At 40.5% G+C, this 25,787-nt stretch overlaps 1 protein-coding gene across 1 annotated transcript in view; it reads right to left on the reverse strand.

Moving 5' to 3' along the window:
* Positions 1–25,787, reverse strand: part of tenm4 (teneurin transmembrane protein 4) — a 1,643,409-nt gene that overhangs the window by 126,439 nt on the left and 1,491,183 nt on the right. Inside the window, exons 19-20 of the mRNA XM_059964502.1 lie at positions 2,694–2,840; positions 1,394–1,610 (exon numbers count right to left, since the gene is read on the reverse strand). Coding sequence (XP_059820485.1) covers positions 1,394–1,610; positions 2,694–2,840 — 364 coding nt within the window. The remainder of the gene's footprint in view (positions 1–1,393; positions 1,611–2,693; positions 2,841–25,787) is intronic.

The raw sequence follows: 25,787 nt of genomic DNA on the forward strand, positions 1-25,787 counted from the left end.
TGTATCATGACAGTGCATGTAACTGCGTAACGTGAATGTTTAGTCGCTGTTCGGGCGTTCAACACCTGTGTACTAAAAAGTAGTAGACATCTTAGATCAGGTGTATTCGCTTACATTTTTCGCTGCTAAGTATAGGGGATTCGAACGTTTGTATTGTGTTCCTTCAGAATTGCCACTACCATGTTAGTACTGTATTAGTTTTGGGCGGTTTTCTTTATGTATTTTTATTTTGCATACGCAATCCGTCACTACACAAGTGTGTGGATCGAAGGTTACATGGAGATTGTAATGACAGGACCTCATCGTAAAATCGTTCGTTTTGTTTTAAGACCCTCTTCTGGCACCTAAACATCTAAAACAGATAAAGGAATTAAAACCCAAAAAAGTATTTGTTGTCCCGAGTGTGTACTTTTCCCCAGGCTACAAAATTACAAAGTAAATAAAACGAAATATTTTAAAAAATAACTTACTATTTTGCTTCCTAAATCACTGCTAAATAATCTTTATTAAAATCAGTGTGCTTTTGGATCCTGTGGTAGTTCTGATCCAGTGCGGAATCAGAGAGGTGATTCCCCCAAAATTATCTGGGAAGTTCCAGCAAGGTTTGGCTCCACCATTGGTCTACAGAGTCCCCTACCAAGCAAGCTGACTGATTTTACCTTCTTCCATAAGAAATTAATTCAGGAGTCAGCCATGAAGCCACCTGAGATTGTTGCACTTCTATGCGAAACCATGATTGATCGGTTTCTACATCTGCATGTAAGTGTAGAACACCACTGACTGATGACTGGAAACACTGAGAATAAACATTTAGATCTGGCCCATGATGTTCCTTACCATTATAAATTATTATGCATGCAATTACATTAGGAGCAGAGTGTTGTCAGCCTTTGTGGAATGTAACTTCATCATCATCCCTTTCAGCAACTCCACTGGCAGGAGAATGCATTGGAAGCTATTATATTTGCATAATTATGACATAAACATTGAGTCTTGTTTTATAGCAAAACTCTAATAATCTGGACTGCTCGCGAGGCTGGTGGTGTTGGACTGGTAGAGTTTCCAGATTATTGCATTCTCTAACATGCATTTAATTCCCTTTACTTAATGACGTATGTTATTTTAGTAAATTTCCCAGTGACCCTGACAGGTTTAAGAGCTTTGTATGAACTGGGAATCGTGTTAGCTTCAAGGATTACTGCAACCAGGACTCCAATGAGTTGAAACAGAGTACGCAGGCATCATCTGATGAGCCATATGCCAAAACCAGGATTTTTGATTACTCAGATAACAAATCATTGCTGTATAATGAAAAATTTTACAGTATTTTCTATTTTAGAATTAATTACTCCATTAATGAATTTGATAAGATGTCTTTTCACAAAAATCTTACCCACTGTTGAAAGGATTTTCACCAGGAATCGCATGAGTGCTATCCTTGCCGATGAGGAACTTGACTCTGTCATAGAATGAGCGAAGATTCTGTTGTGAAGATGGAATGCGAGTCTGCTGAATAATGTCAAGAGGATCCGGTGATCCGAGGCATAGGGGATTACTGTGACATAATGTCTGAAGGCAGCAGTCAGGATCCATGCAATCTATTAAGCTATCTGATATAAAAAAAGAACAAAGGCAACTTTAACAAATTAATTAATAAAGCAAAAATAGATTCACTAGCATGATGTAAACTGAAAGCAGACTAACAAAGGACTTGTTCCCGACAATGAATTTTCTTGCAACAAGAGGAAAATTAAAATTTGGAAGAACTTAATTGGATGGTGAAAATTTATCTAGAAGCTAATCATTTTTGTTCACCATCCGCTTTCAAGTTCACATTGCTGATGGAAGTAAAAAACTCATTGCAGCCAGGATGTGTACATGAAGCACACTACGGGAAAGTGAAGATCCCATACTTTTAGAAATTACAAAGGGGAAAGAGGGAGAGTCAGGCAGCACAGGCAATATCACAAGATCTCAAAGTTCATAAACTAGTATCAAGCATAAGGAGAAAAAAGTCAATAGAATGTATGTAGTGTTATGAGCATTACATACAGTTGAAAACAGGAGAACTAAATTGGTTTAGTTGGGGAGAGAAACCTGATCTGGCATTAGGACCTTGTAACACCTATCAATTACGTCTGCTATGGGTAAATACACCAAGGTAATAATAGAATTTTTACTTAGCTTTTCCTCTGTGAGGTTCATTGTGCTTTTTGAAGTCGTGTTCAATTATCTTCATATTTTTACCATATTCATAGAAAGGGCTGTAACCCTGTTGTTTGCTGTGGAATTTTGCCTTAGAGGCACAATTGATTCTACGTCAGAAAACCCAGAGCTTTATTCAATGATGAGAGTTCTGTTAATATTTGCAGGTGTTTCTCTCAAGGTCACAAAATGATGTGAAAGTTAATGAAAATACTATTAATCTTACCCATTACATTCCTAAAGCAAGGGGATCCTTTGCTGCATTGTCAATAAAGAACCTGAGAACTTCTGAAGAAACAGATTTCATTTCTGGTTGTCTGAGACTTGATTAAGGTTTGAAGCTAAATTCATATAAATATTTATGAATGGCTAGTACTGTAATCATGAAAGTTTCAACACAAGTAACTGTTGACTTATTCTCACCAACTCTAAGTCAGGTATTTTAATTGTATCACTCCAGTTTTAAAATATGCAAAACAGCTTCTTACCTCCATCATTATCTTTTCCATCTCCACAAGCAGTTTCCATGGAAGTGTCACACCCTGCACCCCTCCAGCCCAGCTGGCATACGCAATGCCAACCATTTTGGTCCAGTGTGCATCGGCCATTTCCATTGCATAAACCTGGGCAACCCTCTGTAAACAGACAAGGGTACACATCAGATTCTTTAAATTTCAAATAACACAGTTTAAGGTGACACATATCGGTGTAAATGTGGAATTTAAATGAGTTATCAAAAGAAATGTTAAGATATTGGTAGACTAACATATCTTTTTCCACTTCCCAATGTCAGTAGAGTTAATTGTAGGCCAAGATCTACGAACTATGCTTCCACAACCCAAAATCTCATTTGTTCTACATAAGATTAATTAATGCTACCTTTTTATACATGAATGGTAAACAATGTTACAGGAGACTTAACCACTTCTGTCTAGCTATATGTATTTTTCACTTAGCTGAAGGAGAGAGGTTCTCCATTACTTGAATATTTTTGCAATTGAATATTTACTGTACCTCTATAGAACATAGAACAGCACAACACTGGAACACGTCCTTTGGCCAACGATGTCTGTGCCAACCATGACACCAATTAAACTAACCCCATCTCCCTGCACCTGTTCATGCATCTGTCCAAACACCTCTTAAATGTTACAGTCATATCTGCTTTTGTCACCTCCCCTGGCAGCATATTCCTGGCACCTAACACTCTGTGAAAAATTTGTCTCATAATTATTTTTTAAACTCTTCTACTGAAAACTAAGGGTCTTGGCCTGAAACGTTGACTGTACTTCTGCCTATAGATGCCGCCTGACCTGCTACATTCCACCAGCATTTTGTGTGTGCTGCTTGAATTTCCAGCAACTGCAGATTTCCTCGTGTTTGCCCTGTGGTATTTGACATTTTTACCCTGGCTCTTTACCCCATCTATACCTCTCACAATTTTATATACATTTACCGTGTTGTTCCTCAAGCTCTGACACACCAGAGAACAATTTAAGATTATCTAACCAAGTTTATTTTCCTTTTTGAATTGTATTTGGTTATTAGCTTTCCACATTAGATTGCAACAGACTCTGGTTATTCACTACTCCCTGTTAGATTGTATTCTGGAGTTATAGTATAGAGCAAATACTAACTCCAACAGCAATCAGTCTTCAGACATGAATATAGATTGTAGATCGAGTTTAGAAGGCACCCAGAAGAATGGTGATCTTGGAGCCTGCAGACTGGGCTGATTGCAAACAAAAAAACATTCCATTTGTCCTCAGATGCCTGCATATGGAAGTGTTTGAAAATTATATGTAATTCAATGGAAGCATCGTGGATACAGTGTAACTATAGAATGGCCCTGCTGTTACGTTTGATCTGCAGCATATAAAAGGGTCAGGGAGGCCTCATCTACCAAGAGTGTCTCCAGTATGACGCCCGCCGCTTGCTTTGCCGAATAAAGACTTCTATATCACCAGCTTCACTGTCTCCCTGTTGCCGTGGTTCACAGTCACACTTCCCCATACCCAATTGACTGCAGTGTAGATTTACTCACTGATGGTAAATGTGTATTTCTATGTTGATAGGAAGCTTTGAGTTTGACTTATTTGCATTTACCACCCCTTGATCCAGCCACCCTGATTTCTGGAAATCCTCCTCTGAACTTTCCTGCCTCCATCACTCTCACTGTTTTAATGACCCATTCAAAAATATTTGAGGTCAGTTTTCCTGCAATTTGATTTTAATAAACCAATGGAGGATTTTTTATATACTGATTCATTTATAGCAATACAAGTTGTCGTTAGCTTTCTTCTTAGAAAAACCACTCTCCGGACTATAATCTTACACCAATCTAGGCAAAACCCATTTAGCCTAAATTGTTGATTCATAATCATCCAAATTTCCATCTGTGCTGCAACAATCTAATTGTAGTTTTTCACCTGTTCCAAAATATCTTGGATACGACCTATCTGGCATTTATCCCCAAATTCTAACATATTAAGGACCCCCCAGCACCCAGGGCATGCCCTTTTCTCACTGTTACCATCAGGTAGGAGGTACAGAAGCCTGAAGGCACACACTCAGTGTTTCAGAAACAGCTTCTTCCCCTCTGCCATCCGATTCCTAAATGGACATTGAATCTTTGAACACTACCTCACTTTTTTAATATACAGTATTTCTGTTTTTGCACAATTTTTAATCTATTCAATATACATATACAGAAATTGATTTACTTATTTATTTTTTAGTATTTTTTTCTTCTATATCACGTACTGCTAAGTGAACAAATTTCATGACACATGCTGGTGATAATAAACCTGACTCTGGTATTCCCTCCGCTCTTCTGACTTTTTCTTTTCAAATATCTTCGAAACAGTCCTCCTCTCCCCTCAATATATCACTCACTGCCAAGCTCACTTTTTTTTACATGAAACGTAATGGGAAAGGTTCCAGAATTCCTCATGATGATTTCAGCCAGTTTATGATAATATGCGGGTGGCAGGGTGGAGATGTGTCTCTGCCAGAGGAGGTACAAGGCACTCCTTCCCTCTGCTAGCCTGCAGGTTGCCCTTGGGCAAGGTGTAGCACCTACTTATCAACCCACGTGAAGCCATGGGAAGAGGTGAGGAATGGTCGTATGGGCAGGTTCTGGTAATGCGACCATTGACTCCAGGCAGACTCTCTCTGAAGAGTATTGATAATGGTTGGGGTCGCCCATCTTGTAAAGACACTGCCCAGAAGAAAGCAAGGGCAAACCACTTCTGTAGAAAAATCTGCCGAGAACAATCATGGTCACCATGATCACCCTTGATGTAAGACGTAGCACATAATGATGATGATGAAATTTCATGACCATCATTCAATAACGTATTATATCCTCGCCTTTTATTGTCTCATTTTCATCAGGAGGGTTTCATTTCACCCCATTTTCTTTTTTACCTGGCAATTTTCCTGTATTCACTCTTGGTAAAAGCTAGCAAATGGATCACACTAATTCTTGGGTGTACACATTCCTTTAAATTTATTTATTTATTTAGCGATGGAGCGGGGAGTAGGCCCCACTGCCCAGCAACCCACAACCCCGATTAACCTTAGCCTCACCACAGGACAATTTACATTAATCAGTTAGCCTACCTGGTAGGTCTTTGGACTGTGGGAGGAAAGCAGAGCACTTGGGGAAACCCAGTATTCCACAGGGAAGATGTACAGGGCCTCCTTACAGAACAGTGCCAGTACTGAACTCCGAACTCTGAACAGTAACAGCGATGTGCTAACCGCTATGCGACTATGGCACGCTGACTCGTTATTTCATATCCCACACTAGGTTGGTTCTTAGCACCAGCGCTAAACTACACAGTGACTAGAAATAAGATGCCAGTGACTTACCACCTACCAACAGCTGTACAAAGAGTCACAGAGGAGTGCAGTACATAACTGACCCTTTGGCCCATCTAGTCCATGCCAAGTGGTTACTCTACCTTATTCCATCTACCCGCACTCGGACTATAACCCTCCAGACCCCTCTTTCTCCATGTAACTATCTAAATTCATCTTAGATGTTCCAACTGAACCTGCATCTACCACTTCCACTGGCAGCTGGTTCCACATCTGCAGCACCCTGTGAACGAAGAATTTCCCCCTTAGGTTCCTCTTAAAGATTTCACCTTTCCCCCGAAACCTATAACCTCTAGCAGTAGTCTTACCCAACCTCAAGGTAAAACGCTTGCATATATTTACCCAAACTATACCCTCCATAATTTTGTATACTTGTATAAGATCTCCCTTCATTCTCCTGTGCTCCAGGGAACAACACTGTAAGCTAATCAAGATTTCTTTATAACTCAGGTCCTTAAATCTCAGCGAGAACCTTACATCACTGATGGTGGATTGCAGGAGACACAGAGAGAGGCTCGCCCTTATTGACATTAGTGAGACTGCAGTTGAGAGGGTGAGTACTTTCAAGTTCCTTGGTGTACACGTCACAGAGGATCTCACCTGGACTGTACATACGGCTGTGTGGTGAAAAATTCACAACAGCATTTCTTTCTTCAGCATGGCTGAAGAAGTCTGGCACAAGTCCCTAAATCCTCAGGACTTTCCACAGGGGCACCATCGAGAGCATCCTGACTGGCTGTGTCACCACCTGGTCTGGGAACGGTACCTCCCTCAATCGCAGGGCACTGCAGATAGTGGCGCGGAGAGCCAGTGCATCTGTGGATGTGAACTTCCCTCTATTTAGGACACTTACAACAGCAGGTGCATAGAAAGGGCCTGGAGGATCATCAGGGACTCCAGCCACCCCAACCACAAACTGTTTCAGCTGCTACCGTCTGGCAAATGGTAGCACAGCATTAAGCCCAGGACCAACAGACTCTGGGACAGCTTCCTTCACCAGGATATCAGATTTAGCAATAGCCATCGATTTGATTGCATATCTGACTGTACATTGTATTGAACTGAATTGACTTGATTACTTACATCCTTCATATACACAAGGAGTAAAAATCTTTATGTTATGCCTCCGTCTAAATTTGCAATGTGCAATTTATAGTAATTTATAACAGTCAATATAACATAGAAATACAATTGTATCAGCATGAATTAATCAAACTGAAGCTGTTCCAGAGCGTTTTTGTCCTGGCTTTCATGCTGTGGTATCGTTTTCCGGATGGTAGCAGCTGGAACAGCTTGTGGTTGGGGTGACTTGGGTCTCCAATGATCCTTCTGGCCCTTTTTACATACCTGTCTTCGTAAATGTCCTGAATAGTGGGAAGCTCACAACTACAGATGCACTTCACTGTCCACACCACTCTCTGCGGAGTCATAGAAACATAGAAAACATACAGCACAATACAGGCCCTTCGGCCCACAAAGCGGAGCTGAACTTGTCCCTACCTTAAAATTACCTAGGCTTTACCCATAGCCATCTATTCTTCTAAGCTCCATGTAGCCATCCAGGAGTTTCTTAAAAGACCCTATCGTTTCCGCCTCAACCGTTGTCGGCAGCCCATTCCACACACTCACCACTCTCTGCGTAAAAAAAACTTACCCCTGACATCTCCTCTGTACCTACTTCCAAGCATCTTAAAACTATGCCCTCTTGTGCTAGCCATTTCAGCCCTGGGAAAAAGCCTCTGACTATCCACATAATCAATGCCTCTCATTATCTTGTACACCTCTATCAAGTCACCTCTCATCCTCTGTTGCTCCAAGGAGAAAAGGCCAAGTTCATTCAACCTATTCTCATAAGGTATGCTCCCCAATCCAGGCAAAGTCCTTGTAAATCTCCTCTGCACCCTTTCTATGGTTTCCACATCCTTCCTGTAGTGAGGTGACCAGAACTGGGCACAGTTCTCCAAGTGGGGTCTGACTAGGGTCCAAGGTAACTGCAACATTACCTCTTGGTTCCTAAACTCAGTCCCACGATTGATGAAGGCCAATGCACCATAAGCCTTCTTAACCACAGAGTCAACTTGTGTAGCAGCTTTGACTGTCCTATGGACTCAGACTCCAAGATCCCTCGAATCACCTACACTGCCAAGAGTCTTACCATTAATTCTATATTCTGCCATCATATTTGACCTTCCAAATGAACCATCTCACACTCATCTGGGTTGAACTCCACTTGTCACTTCTCAGCCCAGTTTTGCATCTTATCAATGTGCCATTGTAACCTCTGACAGCCCTCTGCACTATCCACAACACTCCCAACATTTGCGCCATCAGCGAATTTACAAGCCACCCTTCCACCTCTTCATCCAGGTCATTTATAAAAATCCCAAAGAGTAGGGGTCCCAGAACAGATCCCTGAGGCACACCACTGGTCACTGACCACCATGCAGAATATGACCTGTCTATAGCCACTCATTGCCTGCTGTGGGCAAGCCAGTTCTGGATCCACAAAGCAATGTCCCCTTGGATCCCATGCCTCCTTACTTTCTCAATAAGCTTTGCATGGGGTACCTTATCAAATGCCTTGCTGAAATCCATATACACTACATCTATGGCTCTACCTTCATCAATGTGCTTAGTCACATCCTCAAAAAAATCATTAAGGCTCATAAGGCACAACCTGTCTTTGACAAAGACATGCTGACTATTCCTAATCATATTATACCTCTCCAAATGTTCATAAATACTGCCTGTCAGGATCTTCTCCATCAACTTACCAATCACTGAAGTAAGACTCACTGGTCTATAATTTCCTGGGCTATCCCTACTCCCTTTCTTGAATAAGGGAACAACATCCGCATCCCTCCAATCTTCTGGAACATCTCCCGTCCTCATTGATGATGCAAAGATCATTGCCAGATGCTCAGCAATCTCCTCCCTCACTTCCCACAGTAGCCTGGGGTGCATCCCATCTGGTCCCGGTTACTTATCCAACTTGATGCTTTGCAAAAGTTCCAGCACATCCTCTTTCTTAATATCTACATTCTCAAGCTTTTCAGTCCACTGCAAGTCATCCCTACAATCGCCAAGATCCTTTTCCGTAGTGAATACTGAAGCAAAGTATTCGTTAAGTACCTCCGCTATTTCCTCCGGTTCCTTGCACACTTTTCCACTGTCACACTTGATTGGTTCTATTCTCTCACGCTTTATCCTCTTGCTCTTCACATACTTGTAGAATGCCTTGGGGTTTTCCTTAATCCTGCTCACCAAGGCCTTCTCATGGCCCCTTCTGGCTCTCCTAATTTCATTCTTAAGATCATTCCTGCTAGATTTATTATCTTCTAGATTCATATCATTACCTAGTTTTTTGAACCTTTTGTAAGCTCTTCTTTTCTTCTTGACTAGATTTACAACAGCCTTTGTGCACCACGGATCTTGTATCCTACCATCCTTTCCATGTCTCATTGGAATGTACCTACTCAGAATCCCATGCAAATATTGCCTGAACATTTGCCACATTTCTTCTGTATGTTTCCCTGAGAACATCTGTTTCCAATTCATGCTTGCAAGTTCCTGCCTGATAGCCTCATATTTCCTCTTACTCCAATTAAACGTTCTCTAACTTGTCTGTTCCTACCCCTCTCCAATGCTATGGTAAAGGAGATAGAATTGTGATCACTATCTCCAAAATGCTCTCCCACTGAGAGACCTGACACCTGACCAGGTTCATTTCCCAATACCAAATCAAGTACAGCCTCTTCTCTTGTAGGCTTATCTACATATTGTGTCAAGAAACCTTCCTGAACACACCTAACAAAGTCCACCCCATCTAAACCCCTCACTCTAGGGAGGTGCCAATCAATATTTGGGAAATAAAAATCTCCCAAGACAACAACCATTTTATTATTACTCCTTTCCAGAAACTGTCTCCCTATCTGCTCCTCGATGCCCCTGTTGCTATTGGGTGGTCTATAAAAAACACCCAGTAGAGTTATTGACCCCCTTCCTATTCCTAACCTCCACCCGCAGAGAGTCCGTAGACAACCCCTGCATGACTTCCTCCTTTTCTGCAGCCATCACACTATCCCCGATCAGCATTGCCACACCCCCACCTCTTTTGCCTCCCTCCCTCCCTATCCTTTCTGGAACATCTAAAGCCTGGCACTTGAAGTAGCCATTCCTGCCCCTGCACCATCCAAGTCTCTGTAATGGCTACAACATCATAGTTCCAAGTGCTGATCCATGCTCTAAGCTCAACCGCTTTATTCATGATATTCCTTGTATTAAAATAGACACATTTTAAACCAATGGACTGAGCACGTCCCTTCTCTTTCACCTGCCTATCCTCCCTTTCATACTGTCTCCAAACTTTCTCTATTTGTGAGCCAACCCCCCTTTCCTCCGTCACTTCAGTTCAGTTCCTACCCCACCCCCCCAGCAATTTTAGTCTAAACTCTCCCCAGTAGCCTTAGCAAACCTTCCTGCCAGGATATTGGTCCCCCTGGGATTCAAGTGCAACCCATCTTTTTCGTACAGGTCACACCTGCTCCAGAAGAGGTCCAGAAATCTGAATCCCTGCCCCCTGCTCCAATCCCTCAACCACACATTTATTGTCCACCTCATTCTATTTCTACACTCACTGTCGCGTGGCACAGGCAGTAATCCCAAGATTACTAACTTTGAGGTCTTGCTTCTCAACTTCTTTCCTAACTCCTTGTAGTCTTTTTTCAGGATCTCCTCCCTTTTCCTAACTATGTTGCTGGTACCAATATGCACCATGACCTCTGGCTGTTCTCTTTCCCACTTCAAGATATTGTGGGCGCGATCAGAAACATCCCGGACCCTGACACCTGGGAGGCAAACTACCATCTGCTTTTCTTTCCTGTGTCCACAGAATCGCCTATCTGACCCCCTGACTATAGAGTCCCCTATCACTACTGCCTTCCTCTTCCTTTCCCTATCTATCTGAATCACAGGGCCAGTCTCTTTGCCAGAGGTGCAACCACTGTTGCTTCCCCCAGGTAGGCCATCCTCCCCAGTAGTACTCAAACAGGAATACTTATTGTTATGGGGGACAGCCACTGGGGGTACTCTCTAGCACCTGCTTCTTGCCCTTCCCTCTCCTGACTGTTACCCACTTCTCTGTCTCCTGTGGTCCCAGGGTGACTACCTGCCTATAGCTCCTCTCTATCACCTCTTCACTCTCCCTGACCAGATGAAGGTAATTGAGCTGCAGCTCCGGTTCCCTAACGTAGTCTCTAAGTAGCTGCAGCTCGACGCACCTGGTGCAGATGTGGTCGTCTGGGAAAGCTGGGAGTCTTTAGGACTTCCCACATCTGACACCGAGCACAGAAAACCGGCCTCACACACATACTCTCTGTCTTTATTTTAAACAGATAACCTACCTCACCTCGACCCCTTATCACCTAAGCCCCGTTGAGCCAAAGACTTCCTACTCAGTCTCTACACCGTCGCCCGCTCCTCCAATGCCCATTCTGTAAATCTGTCTTCCTTTTAAACTCTTCCCGCTGTTCTCACTGGCCCACCTCCATGCCCTTGCGCAGTCGTGCCCCGTTCAAACTGCCGAAGAAATAACCTGCGACTGACAGAAGTACAGCTCCCACATTAAGCAGTGATGCAGCCAGTCAGGATGCTCTCAATCGTGCCCCAATTGTATCTGACTGTACACACATGTACACAAAACAATTCTAATTCTAATATTTTTCTTCAAAGCTCTCAACAACCCTATTTACCTGTGATGCCACTATGCATCTAAATTCCTGGATGCCTCTGTTCTACTGAAAAACTTAGTGCCCTACTACTCACAAAAATCTGAGCCTGGTAGAACTTTTGTTAGGTAATAATATTTAAACTATAGTTCCACAACATGATCAGCTCTGTACTTCCACCAGAAAACTTCTGCAGTACAATATTTATTTTGGCAAGAAGATACAAGTTCTGTTCTGATTGCAGAATTAGATTAATTGCATCAAGATTAATGTCTGAAAGTCATTTATGATATTTATTGCAAGTGATGCATATTGTAGACTACTATTCAAGTGATGTTGAAATCCTCAGGAAACTGGGTAGAAATTACAAGTTTGTGAAAATCGATAAGCTTATTTGAATAAGCAAAGATATTCTTTCTTTCTCATGAACACTATGCTCAATGTAATATTAATGTTGGTTAGAATTTTAAGAAATGCCTGAGGCAATACACTATAATGAATTACAATTTTGTAGCTGGTGTTATAAACAAATTAATTGCTTCGCATGTAGAGTATGCAAGGGTTGAGTGTTAAGATGCCAGTGGGGAAGGGGCAGGGAACAAAATACATCTAGAACTAAGGTTGATTTAAATCTTCATCATTTTCCAGCAATAACTTCACAAAACCATCCTGTGAAAAATAGGTACTTGACAAACAGCAACTGCATATTTCAAACTGTAAGATAAGGTATCCAAATTGGAATCAGTTATACTCTCATGTGGTGTGCAGAATAAACTGCCCATTTGCACTTTAAATTATTACAAATGATCTTCAATTGCAGTTTATTAATGTTCTATGTTAAGATATTGTAAATGTTAAAGTGAGACATTCAAGCTGAAAACAATGATAAACAGAATTTCAGCTCTCAAAGTTCAGTGAATTTGAAGAATGGTTCCATTCTGGGTATTTGAAATGAAGTAAGGTTTGACTTAATGAGCTAAGCATAGATTAAAAAGCAGAGAAAGAGTCAGGAGTTAGGGATAAACATCAGTGTTTCAGAGCTAATAACAGCAGCAGGCACTGAATGATTAATTACCAGACCGACAGCAACACATCCATCAATGTAAACAGTTTGTGACCGATCAACAATGTTTGGTAGGGAACTTTCAATTGATTCTGTTGGAAAATGTGCACCAAACAAGAACCACCTGTTCAGATTTGCATTTCTTGCTGAAAGAACTGATCCCAGTTAGTTGAGCAGGTAAGCATTATTCTCTGTCTTTAGAGGTACAGCAGTCAAAACTACCCAAAATTTGATTCTGTCTGTGGGTGCTGTGTACACAGAGGGTGCATGTACTGTCTGTGACCATGGGGTTTTTCTGAGAGTGTTCTTGTTCTGTCCCACATCTCAAATAAGTATTGACAGGTTAATTACTCCACAGGTGGCTGTGGAGGCCAAGTCTTTAAGTATATTTATGGCAGAGGTTGACAAGATTCTTGATTGGTCAGGCCATGAAGGGATATGGGGAGAAGGAAGGAGATTGGGGCTAGAGTAAAAATGGATCAGCAATGAATAAATGGCAGAGCAGACTCGATGGGAATAATAGCCAAATTTTGCTCCTGAAGCTTACGGCTTTTTAATTGGCAACTGGAAATGACTCCTTTGTGTAGGTTTGCATAGCAAAACTGTGGGCTGAATGGCCTTCAGTACTGATAAAATGTGAGATGAAATCTAACAGGAACCACAGGCACATATCTCATGGAAGTGATAAAGATAGGGCAATGGGATGTTGTATACAATGTATTAAATGAGGTCTTTTGTGGTAGGCTGATCCAGAAGGTTAAGTAAAATTGGTTTCATTGGTAGACTGGATTCAAAATTAGCTTGGGCATAGAAAAGAGAGGTTAATGGTGGAGGGGTGTTACTCTCACTGGAGCTTTGTTTTACAAGAATAAGTGTTGGAACCTCTTCTGTTCCTAATATTCAGTCTACGTTGGCATCATAATGTGTTTCAACACGTGGGTTGCCCCCACTTCGTAAGGTGTGTTGATTGATAACATAAATGACACATTTCACTATATGTTACAAAGTACACTTGATAAATAAACCTGAATCTAAAATTTAAATCTAAATGGTGATAATGAAAATATAGGTTGGCTGATGAGTAAGTTTGCAGATGCCACAAAAATGGGTGGACTTGTGAATACTGAGGAAGATAATCAAAGTAAACAGTAGGATATAGCTTAGCTGGAAACATGGGTAGAGAAATGGCAGATGGAGTTTACTCCAAACAAGCGTGTGGTGTTGCACTTTGGGATGTCAAATGTAAGAGAAGAGTGTACAGTAAATGACAGGAGTATTGATATACAGAGGGATCCTAGCATGCAAGTCCATAGTTCCCTGAAAGTGGCATCACAGAAATATACAGCAGCAAAGAAGGTGTATGGTGTATTTGCCTTTTTGAGTGTAAAAATGAGCAAGTCACGTTTCAGCTGCATAAAGCTTTAGTTAGGCCACATCTGAACTATTCTGGTTACTGCATTGTGGAAGAATGTGGAGGCTTTGGAGATAATGAGAAGAGCTTCACCATGGTGTAGCTATAAGGAGAGGCTGGAAAAATTTGTATTGTTTTCCCTGGAGTATCAGAGACAGAGGGCAACCAGATAGAAGAATATAAAACTTATGAAAAACATAGATAGGATAGATGGTCAGAGTAGTTTTTCTACGGCAGAAATGTCAAATACTAGAGGACATAGTTTTAAGGTGACAGGAGAAAAGTTTAAAGCAACTTTGTGAGGTAGTTGGCTGGAACAGTGGCAAAGAAGATGCTGGAAGCAGATATGATAGCAACATTTAGGCAGGCAGGGAATAGAGTGACGTGCAGGTTGATCGGATGAGTTTAAATCGGCATGGTGGTCAGCACAGACATTATGGGTCAAAGGGCTTGTTCCCGTGCTGCCCTGTCTCGTGTTCCATACAAGCTACCAACTGGGCTTGTCAGGGAGCCGAATGTAAGACAGAAATATACAATAAATAACAGGACCTTTAGGAGCATTGATATGCAGATTGATCTTGGGGTACAACTCCACAGATCCCTGAAAGTGCAAGATGGTGGCAAAGAAGGCGTATAGAATATGCCTTTTTTCAGTATAAAAATAGAAAGGTGGCAAAAATATTTCAGTCTTGAAAGGTGTGGTTTTCAGTATATCAGTTTTGAAGGGAAGATAAGGCAAGAACACCATATCTCCATAAGATATAGGAGCAGAATTAGGCCATTTGGCCCATTGAGTCTGCTCTGTCTTTTGACTGACTCATTTCTATCTCAACCGCATTCTCCTGCTTTCTCCCTGTAATCATTTAGCCCTTGTCTTATCAAGAATCTATCAACCTCCACCTTAAATACACCCAATGACCTGGCCTCCACAGCCGCCTGTGGCAGTGAATGCATCAGATTCACCAACCTCTGGCGAAAGAAATTCTTCCTCATTTCCATTCTAGATGGACGTCCTCTATTCTGAGGCTGTCCTAGACTGTCCCACTACAGGAAACATCCTCTCCACATCCACTTTATCTAGGCCTTTCAACGTTTGATAGGTTTCAATGAGATTCCCCCTTGTTCTTCTAAATTTCAGCAAGTACAGGCCCAGAGCCATCAAACACTCCTCATATGATAAACCTTTTATTTCTGGAATCATTTTTCTGAACCTTCTTTGAACCCTCTCCAATGTCAGCACATTCTTTCTTAGATTAGGGGCAAAAAAATGCTCACTATAATTCCAAATGAAGCCTCAAGAATGTTTTATAAAGCTTCAACATTACATCCTTGTTTTTACATTCTAATCCTCTTGAAATGAAGGCTAACATTACATTTGCATTCCTCAGCTCCAGGTCAACCTGTAAGTTCACCTTGAGGGAGTCCTGCATGAGTACTCTGATGATCCATTGCACCTCGGATTTTTTAGTTCTCTCCCCATTTAGACAACAGTCTATGCTTTTATTTCTTTTACCAAAGTGCATGACAATACACATTATGACACTGTATTCCATCTGCCACTTCTTTGCCCTATATCCTCAAGACGACCTGCCCCTCCACCTATCTTTGTATCAACCACAAACTTTCCACAAAGCCATCAATTCCATCATCCAAGTCATTGACATATAATGTAAAAAGAATTGGTTCCAACACAAACCCCTGCAGAAGACCACTAGTCACCCACAGCCAGTCAGGAAAGGCTCCCTTTATTCCCACACTTTGCCTCCTGCCAATGAGCTAATGCTCTATCCATGCTCATATCTTTCTTGTAATACCATGGACTCATGTGTGGCACCTTGTCAAAGGCCTTCTGAAAATCTAAGAGTACAACATCCACTGATTCTCCTTTGCCTATCTTGCTGCTAATTTGTTGAAGAGTTTTAGCAGATTTGTCAGGCAAGATTTTCCCTTGAGAAAAGTCAAGCTGACTTCGGCCCATTTTATCATGTGCCTCCAAGTACCCTGAAACCTCACCCTTAATAATTGACTCCAACATCTTCTCAAATACTTAAGTCAGGCTCACACTCCTATAATTTCCTTTTGACTGCCTCCCTCCCTTCTTGAAGTGTGGAGTAACAGTTGCAATTTTCCAATACAATATTGTTAATGCCTCCCCAATCTCTTCAGCTACCTCATTCAGAGCCCTTGCTGTAGTCTGTCTGGTTCAGGTGAAGTATCTACCTTTAGACTTTTCACCTTCCCAAGCACTTTCTCCCTATAATTGCAACTGCACTCACTTCTGCCTGATACTCTCAAACTTCTGGCATACTACAATTGTTTTCCACAGTGAAGACTGATGCTAAATATTTATTCAGTTCATCCACTATTTCTTTGTTCTCCATTACTACCTCTTCAGCATCACTTTCCATCAGTCCAATATCAACTCTTGCCTCTCTTTTACTTTTTGTATTGCTGAAAAAACATTTGTAATCCACTGATATAATTGGCTAGCTTACTTTCATATTTCATCTTTCCCCTTTTTAGTTGTTTTCTGTTGGTTTTTAAAAGCTCCCCAATCCTCTAATTTTCCATTAATTTTTGTTATTTTATATGCCCTCTCTTTTGCTGTTATGCTGTCTTTGATTTCCCTTGTCAGCTGCAGTTGCCTCATCCTCCCTTTAGGATACTTCTTCATCTTTGGGAATTATCTATCCTGCACCTTCCAAATTGCCCTGAAATCTCCAGCCACTGCTGTTCTGCTGTTATCTCTGATGTATTCCCTTCCAATCATCTTTGCCCAGCTCCTCTCCGATGCCTCTCTAAGTCCTTTTACTCCACTACAACACTGATACATCTAACTTTATATTCCCCCTCTCAAAATTCAGGGTGAATTCTATCATATATTGAATACTGCTTCCTAAGGGTCTTTTTACCTTAAGCTTCTTAATTAAATCTGGTTCATTACAGAACACCCAGTTCAGAACATCTGATCCGCTGGCGGGCTCAACTACAAGCTGCTTTAAAAAGCCATCTCATAAGCATTCTACAAATTCTTTCTCTTGGGATTTAAAATCCCAATTTTCCCAGCTAAGTGTATATTGAAATTGACTATCATAATGTTGACCTTTTGACATGCATTTTCTATCTCCCATTGTAATTTGTAGCCCACATCCTGGCTCCTGATTGGGGGGTCTGTATATATTTCCCATCAGGATCTTTTTACCCTTGCACTTCCTTAACTCTACCCACAGTGATTCTACAATTTCCGATCTTACCTTGCCGCTTTTCTGAAGGTTTGATTTCATTTGTTACCAACAGAACCACCCCAACCATCTGTCTAGCTGCCAATCTTGTCAATACATTGTGTATGCTTGGATGTTACACACCCAACCATAATCTTTCAGCCATAACTCAATAATACCCACAACATCATACTTGCTAATCTCCAACTGTGCTACAAGATCAACTACCTTATTCCATTTACTGTGTGCATTCAAATGTAACACCTTCAGCCCTGTATTCAACTCCCTGTTACACTGCAACTCATCCCACTGACTGCAATTTTGCCCTACCAACTACCTGTCCTTCTTGATAGTCTCATGACACACTGGATCTGCTTGTATACCATTTGTCCCATCTCAGCCTTATCACACAGTTTCCGATCCCCCCCTGCCAAATTAGTTTCAACCCTCTCCAACAGTTCAAGAAAACCTGCCCACACGGAAATTGGTCCCCCCTCAGGTTCAAATGTAACACGTTCCTTTTGTACAGGTCATGCAAGAGAGCTCCCAATGATCCAGAAACCTGAGCCCCTGCCCCCGGCACCCGTCCCTCTGCCATGCACTCATTTGCTATCCTCTTCTTACCCTCACTGGCACGAGGCACAGGCAGCAATCCAGAGAGTTCAAAGGTGCAAAGGAGTAGTGGAATCCTGTGACTGCATGGATTATTGAAAGTGCCAGTCAGCACTGGTAAATCAAGATAGCATACAACATACTATTCTTTATTAATTGTGGTTTGGAATATCAAACAGAAGGGCAAGGTAGAACAGTATAAAACATCAGTAGGACTAGCTGCTGCAGACAACCCTAACCACCACATTTCAAGATTGATGTGACTGCATTAAAGAGGGTGTCAAGAAAATTTATGGGAATGTTGCCAAGTGTGGGAAAAAATGTTAGTTTTAATTATAAATTGGATCGGGTTAATTTGTTTTCATTGTAACAGTGGAGGCCGAAGAGAGACTTAACTGCAATTTATTAAAGGCTCGAAAGGAAGGACATATTTATCTTTACAGGGAGGCCAATAAAGAGAGATACATTGAAGAAAATTAGGAGAATAGGTTTTACAAAGAACATGCTCTGTGTGAGTTTTAAATCATGATCCCATTTCAGAAAAGGCTTTGCCGAGTAAGTGATCACCTGTACAGATAAAGTGATTGGTGATTAAGGCAACTGAGTACCCAAGTTACCTTCTCTCATCCCACTTTTTATCATTCCCCAAACTCTTCTGACTGGGAAGTCACAGAGGCTGTAAATGTGCACTTTCAACTCTCTGCCGCCCATTCACTAGAACCAGATGACATTTACTGCGTTTACCCAGGAACTGGATGAAGACGGTAAAGGCGGAGAAGGTGAATGCACAGTGGTACTTTATCTTTCACTTGCAGCCAGCTCTCAGACAGGCACGGCGCGTATTTCAGGGGCTGGGAATGAGGAGGGGTCTACATGTGGTGAATAATTGGGTACTATAGTGTAGAAAGTAGAGAGGACAACAAAAGTTGCCAGATCAGAAGAGGGCAAGGATCTGCTCTGAAGGAATTTCATGTGTTCACATGCAGAAAGCATTTGATTGAGTTCAGATGTCCTCCTGCAAAGTATCTCAGAAAGATAGTGCTGAGAGCCAATCGTCATGGAGGACACTGGCTGATACTCAACACAGAGCTTGGCCCTCAATGCTGGTGAACTACACAGTTTTTCATAAATCCTATTGTATATCTTTATTTGCCTGTAAATACCTGCAACAAAATTAATCTCAGGTTAGTATATGTACTTTGATAATAACTTTACCTTGACTAAACAAATATTGACAAACAACCAATGCGCAAGATAAATTGTGCAAATAAATAAAAAACATTGAGATCATGAGTTGTGGCATCCTTGAAAGTGACTCTGAACATTGTAGAATCAATTCAGTGTTTTGGTGAGTGAAGTTATCCACGGTGTTTCAGGAACCCGACGGTTGTTGGGAAATAACTGTGCCTCAACCTGATGGTGCAGCACCTAATGATCCTATACCTCCTGCCTGATGGTTAAATTGATTTTAGTTTGTTTAAAAGTCACATATTGTGGGCTGATGGGCCTGTATGGTGCTGTAGTGTTCTATGTTAGAGTAAAATTTCATTTTCTCCTGTAGCTCTCAGCTGCATTATTAACAGATGTATTAGCTGTTCTGAAGATTAGCAAACTAAAGTGCAGCAATTGACTATTCATTTATAATACCCTCCAAACAGCAAAAGCACAAATTCACACTGATAAAGAATTAGCACAATTATAACACAATTACAGAATCAAATAGATTTTAAAAGGCACATTTTAAAACATTCCATGAAGAGTTTATAAAAGGGATAGGAAAGAAAATCATACCTTTCACTACCTTATCCAGATAGTGAGCTTGAGAGATAAAGCACACAAGAAATTCAGGAGAGATTGAAATAGCAAGATTTCTACTGAGGTTATTCAATCATTACATTACATTACAAAACAAAAGGAATCAGGACAGAAACATTAGCAGTAAAATGTCAATAAGAACAGTACATTTATGGTACAATAAAAGGGATTGTGCAAATACTTTATCTGGTGTTCTAGCTTTCATTCTATTTTTTCAATATCATACCAAGTATTTACATGTACAAAATAATAAACTCTTGAAAATTCTTGTGCAAAGAATATGCAGATTATATAGATGCTTCAATTTAACTTCCTGAGTTACCACTTTCCGTGAATTCTGGTCACATCGTCAAAATTAAATCTCTCCAATCCAGCAGCCATATATTCAAGTACTAACATCCAATGGCCTAGAAGTCATTGTCTAAACCTTTCTCTGACTGTTCCTTGCTCCTTAAAACATCTCTTCCTGACTAAACCTTTGGTCATGGGCAAATATCTGCTTGTGTGGCCAGATGTCACATGTTGTTTGATGATTAGCCTATAGAATAGTTTGCTTTCTTAAAGGTACTTTTAGTTTACATTGGAATCTGGATATCCTGTGCATACCCTTGTTTTACCATATGATTTTCAACCTTAAAGTTATATTTTTGGTTAGTCTCAATTTACCATTTTTATACAACTCTGTTTTATTCCCAATAGAAGATTTATATTAATTCCAATCTTTGAAATTACCAGGTAATAGTGCATGATTACTTTCTGCTGGTGAAGCTTAAGGAACAAGCATCAGTATCAAGCTCAATGCTAGAGGTTATTACTCATGTTTGATTGTTATAAACTGCAGAGATTGAAAGATAATGATAATTACATGGAAAAGATCTGCTGGAGTTTTAAGACTTAATGGAGGATTTATAATGGTGGAATCAAAGCCTGCACAGTAGAAATTCAGGAATATTTTTAGTTCTTTTGAGTAGTGAAAGCTGAATGTTTTGCACATGGTAAAGATTAACATTTTGTTAGGATACTCTATTAGCAAAGATTTAAATACAGAAGGTACCAATTCATTTAACTGAAGAATAATAAATACACAATCAGGAGAATTGATAACTGACATATGGATATAATTTCTAAAACCTTGATATATTCCATCTGTATTTGAAATGACTGGGCTGAGTGCCCATGAGGGTTACAATGATATAGGAAAGACATCATCAGGAAGTTTCTTGGAATATTGCATTTACTTCAAGAAGTTTGAAATTTCAAGAGTGGTAGCTGTATTTCAATAATGGAGAGTTTGATCAGACACACAGAATACTGCCACTCAATAAGGGGGGAGATATACTAATGTTTGAGAGGGCTCTAAAAGATTTCCAAAATTACTGCAGCTTTTACAAGTTGCTGTTCAGTAGAAGATAAAGTAATTTTTTCCAAATTCAGATGGTTTATTGTTATCAAATCTAGTGTTTTTGAAAGTGGAGCATATCCCTCAGGTGGATGTGGAATATTAAATTATGAGTTGCTATCTCTACTAAAATAAATGACTGTGCAGAACAATGAACTTATTATCAGGTCAACCACATTGTGAAATCACACAAAACAGTCCATAAAAACTGTTATACATGTGGGGCTGATTGAAATTTCTGAGATGGTATTAATAGATTTTTTTCAGAGGTTAGATTACATCAAAGGGCATTTAGCATATGGAATTAAGATGTAGATTATCCGTGATGTAATCACTGCAGGTTCATTTTGAGAGGCTGGGTGGTTAGCTACTGACTCAATGATTCTTTAATGTAAATAGAAGATTGAAGGAGGTAACAGCACAATTCACAATGGCAAATGGATTAGGTACATACACAATAAAAATAATCAGAATGATAATTACTTATTATGATTTAACTTTGAAAAGATTTGTGAATTTCCTCCTTCAGAGTCAGAATCATCATTTTACTTCTCAGCCAAGATGTAACCTGAATGGAGAAAGCATCCTTTGTACACTACTTGCGATGTGTATTTAGCACTCCAATCCATAGAATAATTTGGAAGACAGTTCTGTTCATTAGTACATTTATATATAGATTCAAACATATTAACATTTAAATTATCCTTACAAAATAATAAATAATTTATTGCCCTATCTGCTTCTATGCATTAAACAGCTTTGTTATGCAATGCTGTTGAACGGTATGTCTCTGTTAGGAAGCTAGTCTCACACTAATCTTAATACAAAAGTTTACAGAATGAAACAATTAATTTTCATGTTCAGTTATGCAAAATTAAACTGTTATGCTTATTTAGAAGCGGAAAAAAGAGACCAGGCTTCAGAAATATTTGTGCCCATTTGTAAAGCCAGTCACATATTGATACAGATAAAATCAGAGCAAAAGAAAACAAGGGCTAAGGAAAGACACAAATGGAAGGAGAAGCAATATTGTTAGCCAAGAGTGACAATAAGCATTTGTTTCTTTTTATTTTATGTCTATGAAGCATCCTCACTAGACACACCTTTATTTTATTTAAAATATTTTTGAATTGGAGACAATGCTTCAGTCAGAGTAAGTTATGTGTCTGCCTTTGGAAGGACAAACCAGGCTAGGTCATGCTTAGTGAACGGTAGGGCACTGAGAAGCATGGTAGACCAAAGGCATATGGGAATACAGATCATTAATTCCTTGAACATGGCATCACAGTCAAAGGAGCTTTGGGCACATTGGCCTTCATAAATTAAAGTATTGAGTTATGATGTTCTGTTGAAGTTTTTAACAAAGTTGGTGAGGTCAATTGGAGAATTGGGTGCAGTTCTGGTCACCTACCTAGAAGAAAGATGTCAGTAATATTGAAAGAGAACAGACAAAATTTACAAGGATGTTGTTGGTACCTGAGAAATTGAGTTATAAGGAAAGGTTGAATTAGTTAGGACTTTATTCCCTGGAATACAGCAGGATGAGCAGAGATTTGATAGGGGTATATAAAATTATTAGGGGTATAGATTGGGTAAATACAAGCAAGCTTTTTTCTATTGAGGTTCGATAGGACTGCCAATAGAGGTCATGAGTTAAGAGTGAGAGGTTAAATGTTAAGGGGAATCTGATGTGTAACTTCTCCATTCAGAGTGGAATGAGCCATCGGTGGAAGTGGTAGGTGCGGATTTGATTGCAACATTTAAAATAAGTTTGGATAAGCACATGGTTGGGAGGGGTATGGAGGGCTGTGGTCTAGGTGTGAGTCGATGGGACTAGGCAGTGGAACAAACTGGCACAAACAAAATGGACTGAAGGACCTGTTTCTGTTCTGTAGTGCTCTATGACTCTATGATATCAAATTAAACAAAAGGACTGGCCACTTTCACATTTACAAGGCATCTATTTCTATCTCCTGTCATGATCTTTTTGCCCTTAGAGCACAATAAAAGTCAAATAAAACTGAATAGAAAGTTGAGGAACAGCATCTCGATTTCTAACGTTGCATTTAACACTGAACATTGCATCAGATTTTACATCCGCTCTTGAACCAATTTTTGTGCTTTCTTTGTTCTCTTACCATGTTTTCTCTGAGCACCATTATCACTTCTGTCATTTAATCACCTGTATCTTCCTATCATAGATTATCCGCTTTGTTCTTCCTTCCTGCCTCAGTTTGTATTTACCTCAGGATTAAACCCTATTACATTCATAGTACTTCTAGCTCCCAACAGGTTAATGACCTATAATGATAACCTTTTTACCCGAGGGCACTTCTGGTTCTGATTTCAACCTTGTTATTTTTCTGTGTTACAATAGCAACTTGTCAAAGAAAATCTTGGGTTCACAGAATATGTATTGAGTGTAAATGGAAAGTTTTGCTCTGTATAAGTTGCAAATATACTTAAAAATTATGGCATTAAGTCTATTAAGTTTAGACACCACTTTCAAGGTAAGATTTTTTAATGCAACTTAACCTAGACAGGACACTTGGAGCAATCATTTAACTGGGGACTGAGGGTTGAGTTTCAGGATCAAATAAGCATATAGATCAGAACCAACTTGGATTCATGCCTGGACATTAAGTCATGGATTAGGGTCTGAGTCAAGATAAGGCATGGAGTGCATACAATCAAGATAAGGCATGGATTAGGGCGGGGGTCGGCAACCTGCGGCTCCGGAGCCACATGTGGCTCTTTTACGTCTGTGCTGCGGCTCCCTGTTGCTTTGGGAAATAATTGGTTGTGGCGACCCTTTTCCTGGCACATCCGAACCTGCTCACAATTAGATAGCCTACGGGGGTTTGCGAGCACAGAGCTTTGGAGCCTTTGCGCCAGGGGGGGCAGGTTGAGGGAGGCTTAAAAGCGAGGCTGAAGATTTCGAATAAAGTTTTTTCCTTCGACTGCAGTTACCGACTCCGTGTCGTAATTTTAGCGCTGCGTGTAGCACACCGCTACATGGTCAGTATTTAATTAAAATGTATTTTATGTTAGTTTGTTAGTTTTTGAAATGTAAATCTAAATTTGAAGATTATGGTGATCTTGTACAATCTAAATAAGACGTTGTGGCGACCCATTTCCTGACACATCCGAACCGGCTCACAATTAGCCAGCGTTCAGGCTAAGGGAGATAGCCTACGGGGGTTTGTGAGTACGTGTCTTTTGCAGCATCCGCGCCCATGGGGGGCGGGTTGAGGGAGGCTTAACAGCAAGGCTGTTTAGTTCGAATAAAGCTATCTTTGACTGCAGTTTACTGACTGCGTGTAGCACACCGCTACAATGTGTTTTTATCGCTGGCTGTCCAGAGGGGAGGTGCTGAAACGCTTTGTTGCGTGTCTGGAAGAAGTGAAAACTTTCCTGGGCAGCAAAGGGCTCAACTTTCCTGAGCTGGAACAGTCAGAGTGGCTGGAAAAGCTACACTTCATGGTAGACATGACAGCGCACCTGAACACGCTGAACACAGCTCTTCAGGGGAAAGGACGTACAGTCCTGCACATGTTGGAGGATGTTTTGGCATTCGAGCGCAAGTTGACAGTGCTTGCCAGAGATTTACAGAAAGGCACATTGTCTCACTTCCCCAATTTGAGAGAGTTCAAACAAGGTCACGACATGATAAATTCGGAGTATTTACATTCTGCAATCATCGCAATGCAAACATCGTTTGGGAAACGCTTCTGTGAGTTCAGAGAGGAAAAATACACATTATCCTTCCCGGTCACTCCCCTAAGCATCGATCCATCCCTACTGAATACGACTGCATTGTCAGGTGTGAGTCAACCTGACCAAGTATGATAAATATTTTAATTGCCTATTATTTTACGTATATTCATATGTTTTCATTGTTCAGTGAAATAGTCCTTTTATTTTTCAGGTTGACAGCCGGCTGACGTTATTTTTGGTTTGCTGCTGGCGGCAAATTTAAGTTTGGCGTTTTTCATAAATACAAGAAGGACTCAAATAGACGTTGAGTATTTTACTTAAAAGTAACCTTCAACCCAACTTCTTTTTTTTGGAGTTCAAAATGTTTTTGTTGCATGCAGAAATGTAATTTCGTTTTCTCTGCAGGAGTTCATCAATTTCATAAATGCAACACATTATAGTTTGTTTATACATAGCATAAAGGCAAAACAAAACATTGTATGCAGTGTTATTTCATTTTAAATGTCAAACGGGTTTTGCGGCTCCCAGTGTTTTCTTTTCTGTGGGAAACGGGTCCAAGTGGCTTTTTCAGTGGTAAAGGTTGCTGACCCCTGGATTAGGGACTCAGTCAAGGTAAAGCATAGAGTGGAGACAATCAAGATAAGGCATGGATTAGGGACTCAGTCAAGCAGCTAAGTAAATTAACCAGTGCAAGGCCAATTTAGGGTTAGGTTAGAGAGGACCTCTGTAGATT

Source organism: Hypanus sabinus, chromosome 3 (assembly GCF_030144855.1).
Source record: "Hypanus sabinus isolate sHypSab1 chromosome 3, sHypSab1.hap1, whole genome shotgun sequence".
Taxonomy (NCBI): domain Eukaryota; kingdom Metazoa; phylum Chordata; class Chondrichthyes; order Myliobatiformes; family Dasyatidae; genus Hypanus; species Hypanus sabinus.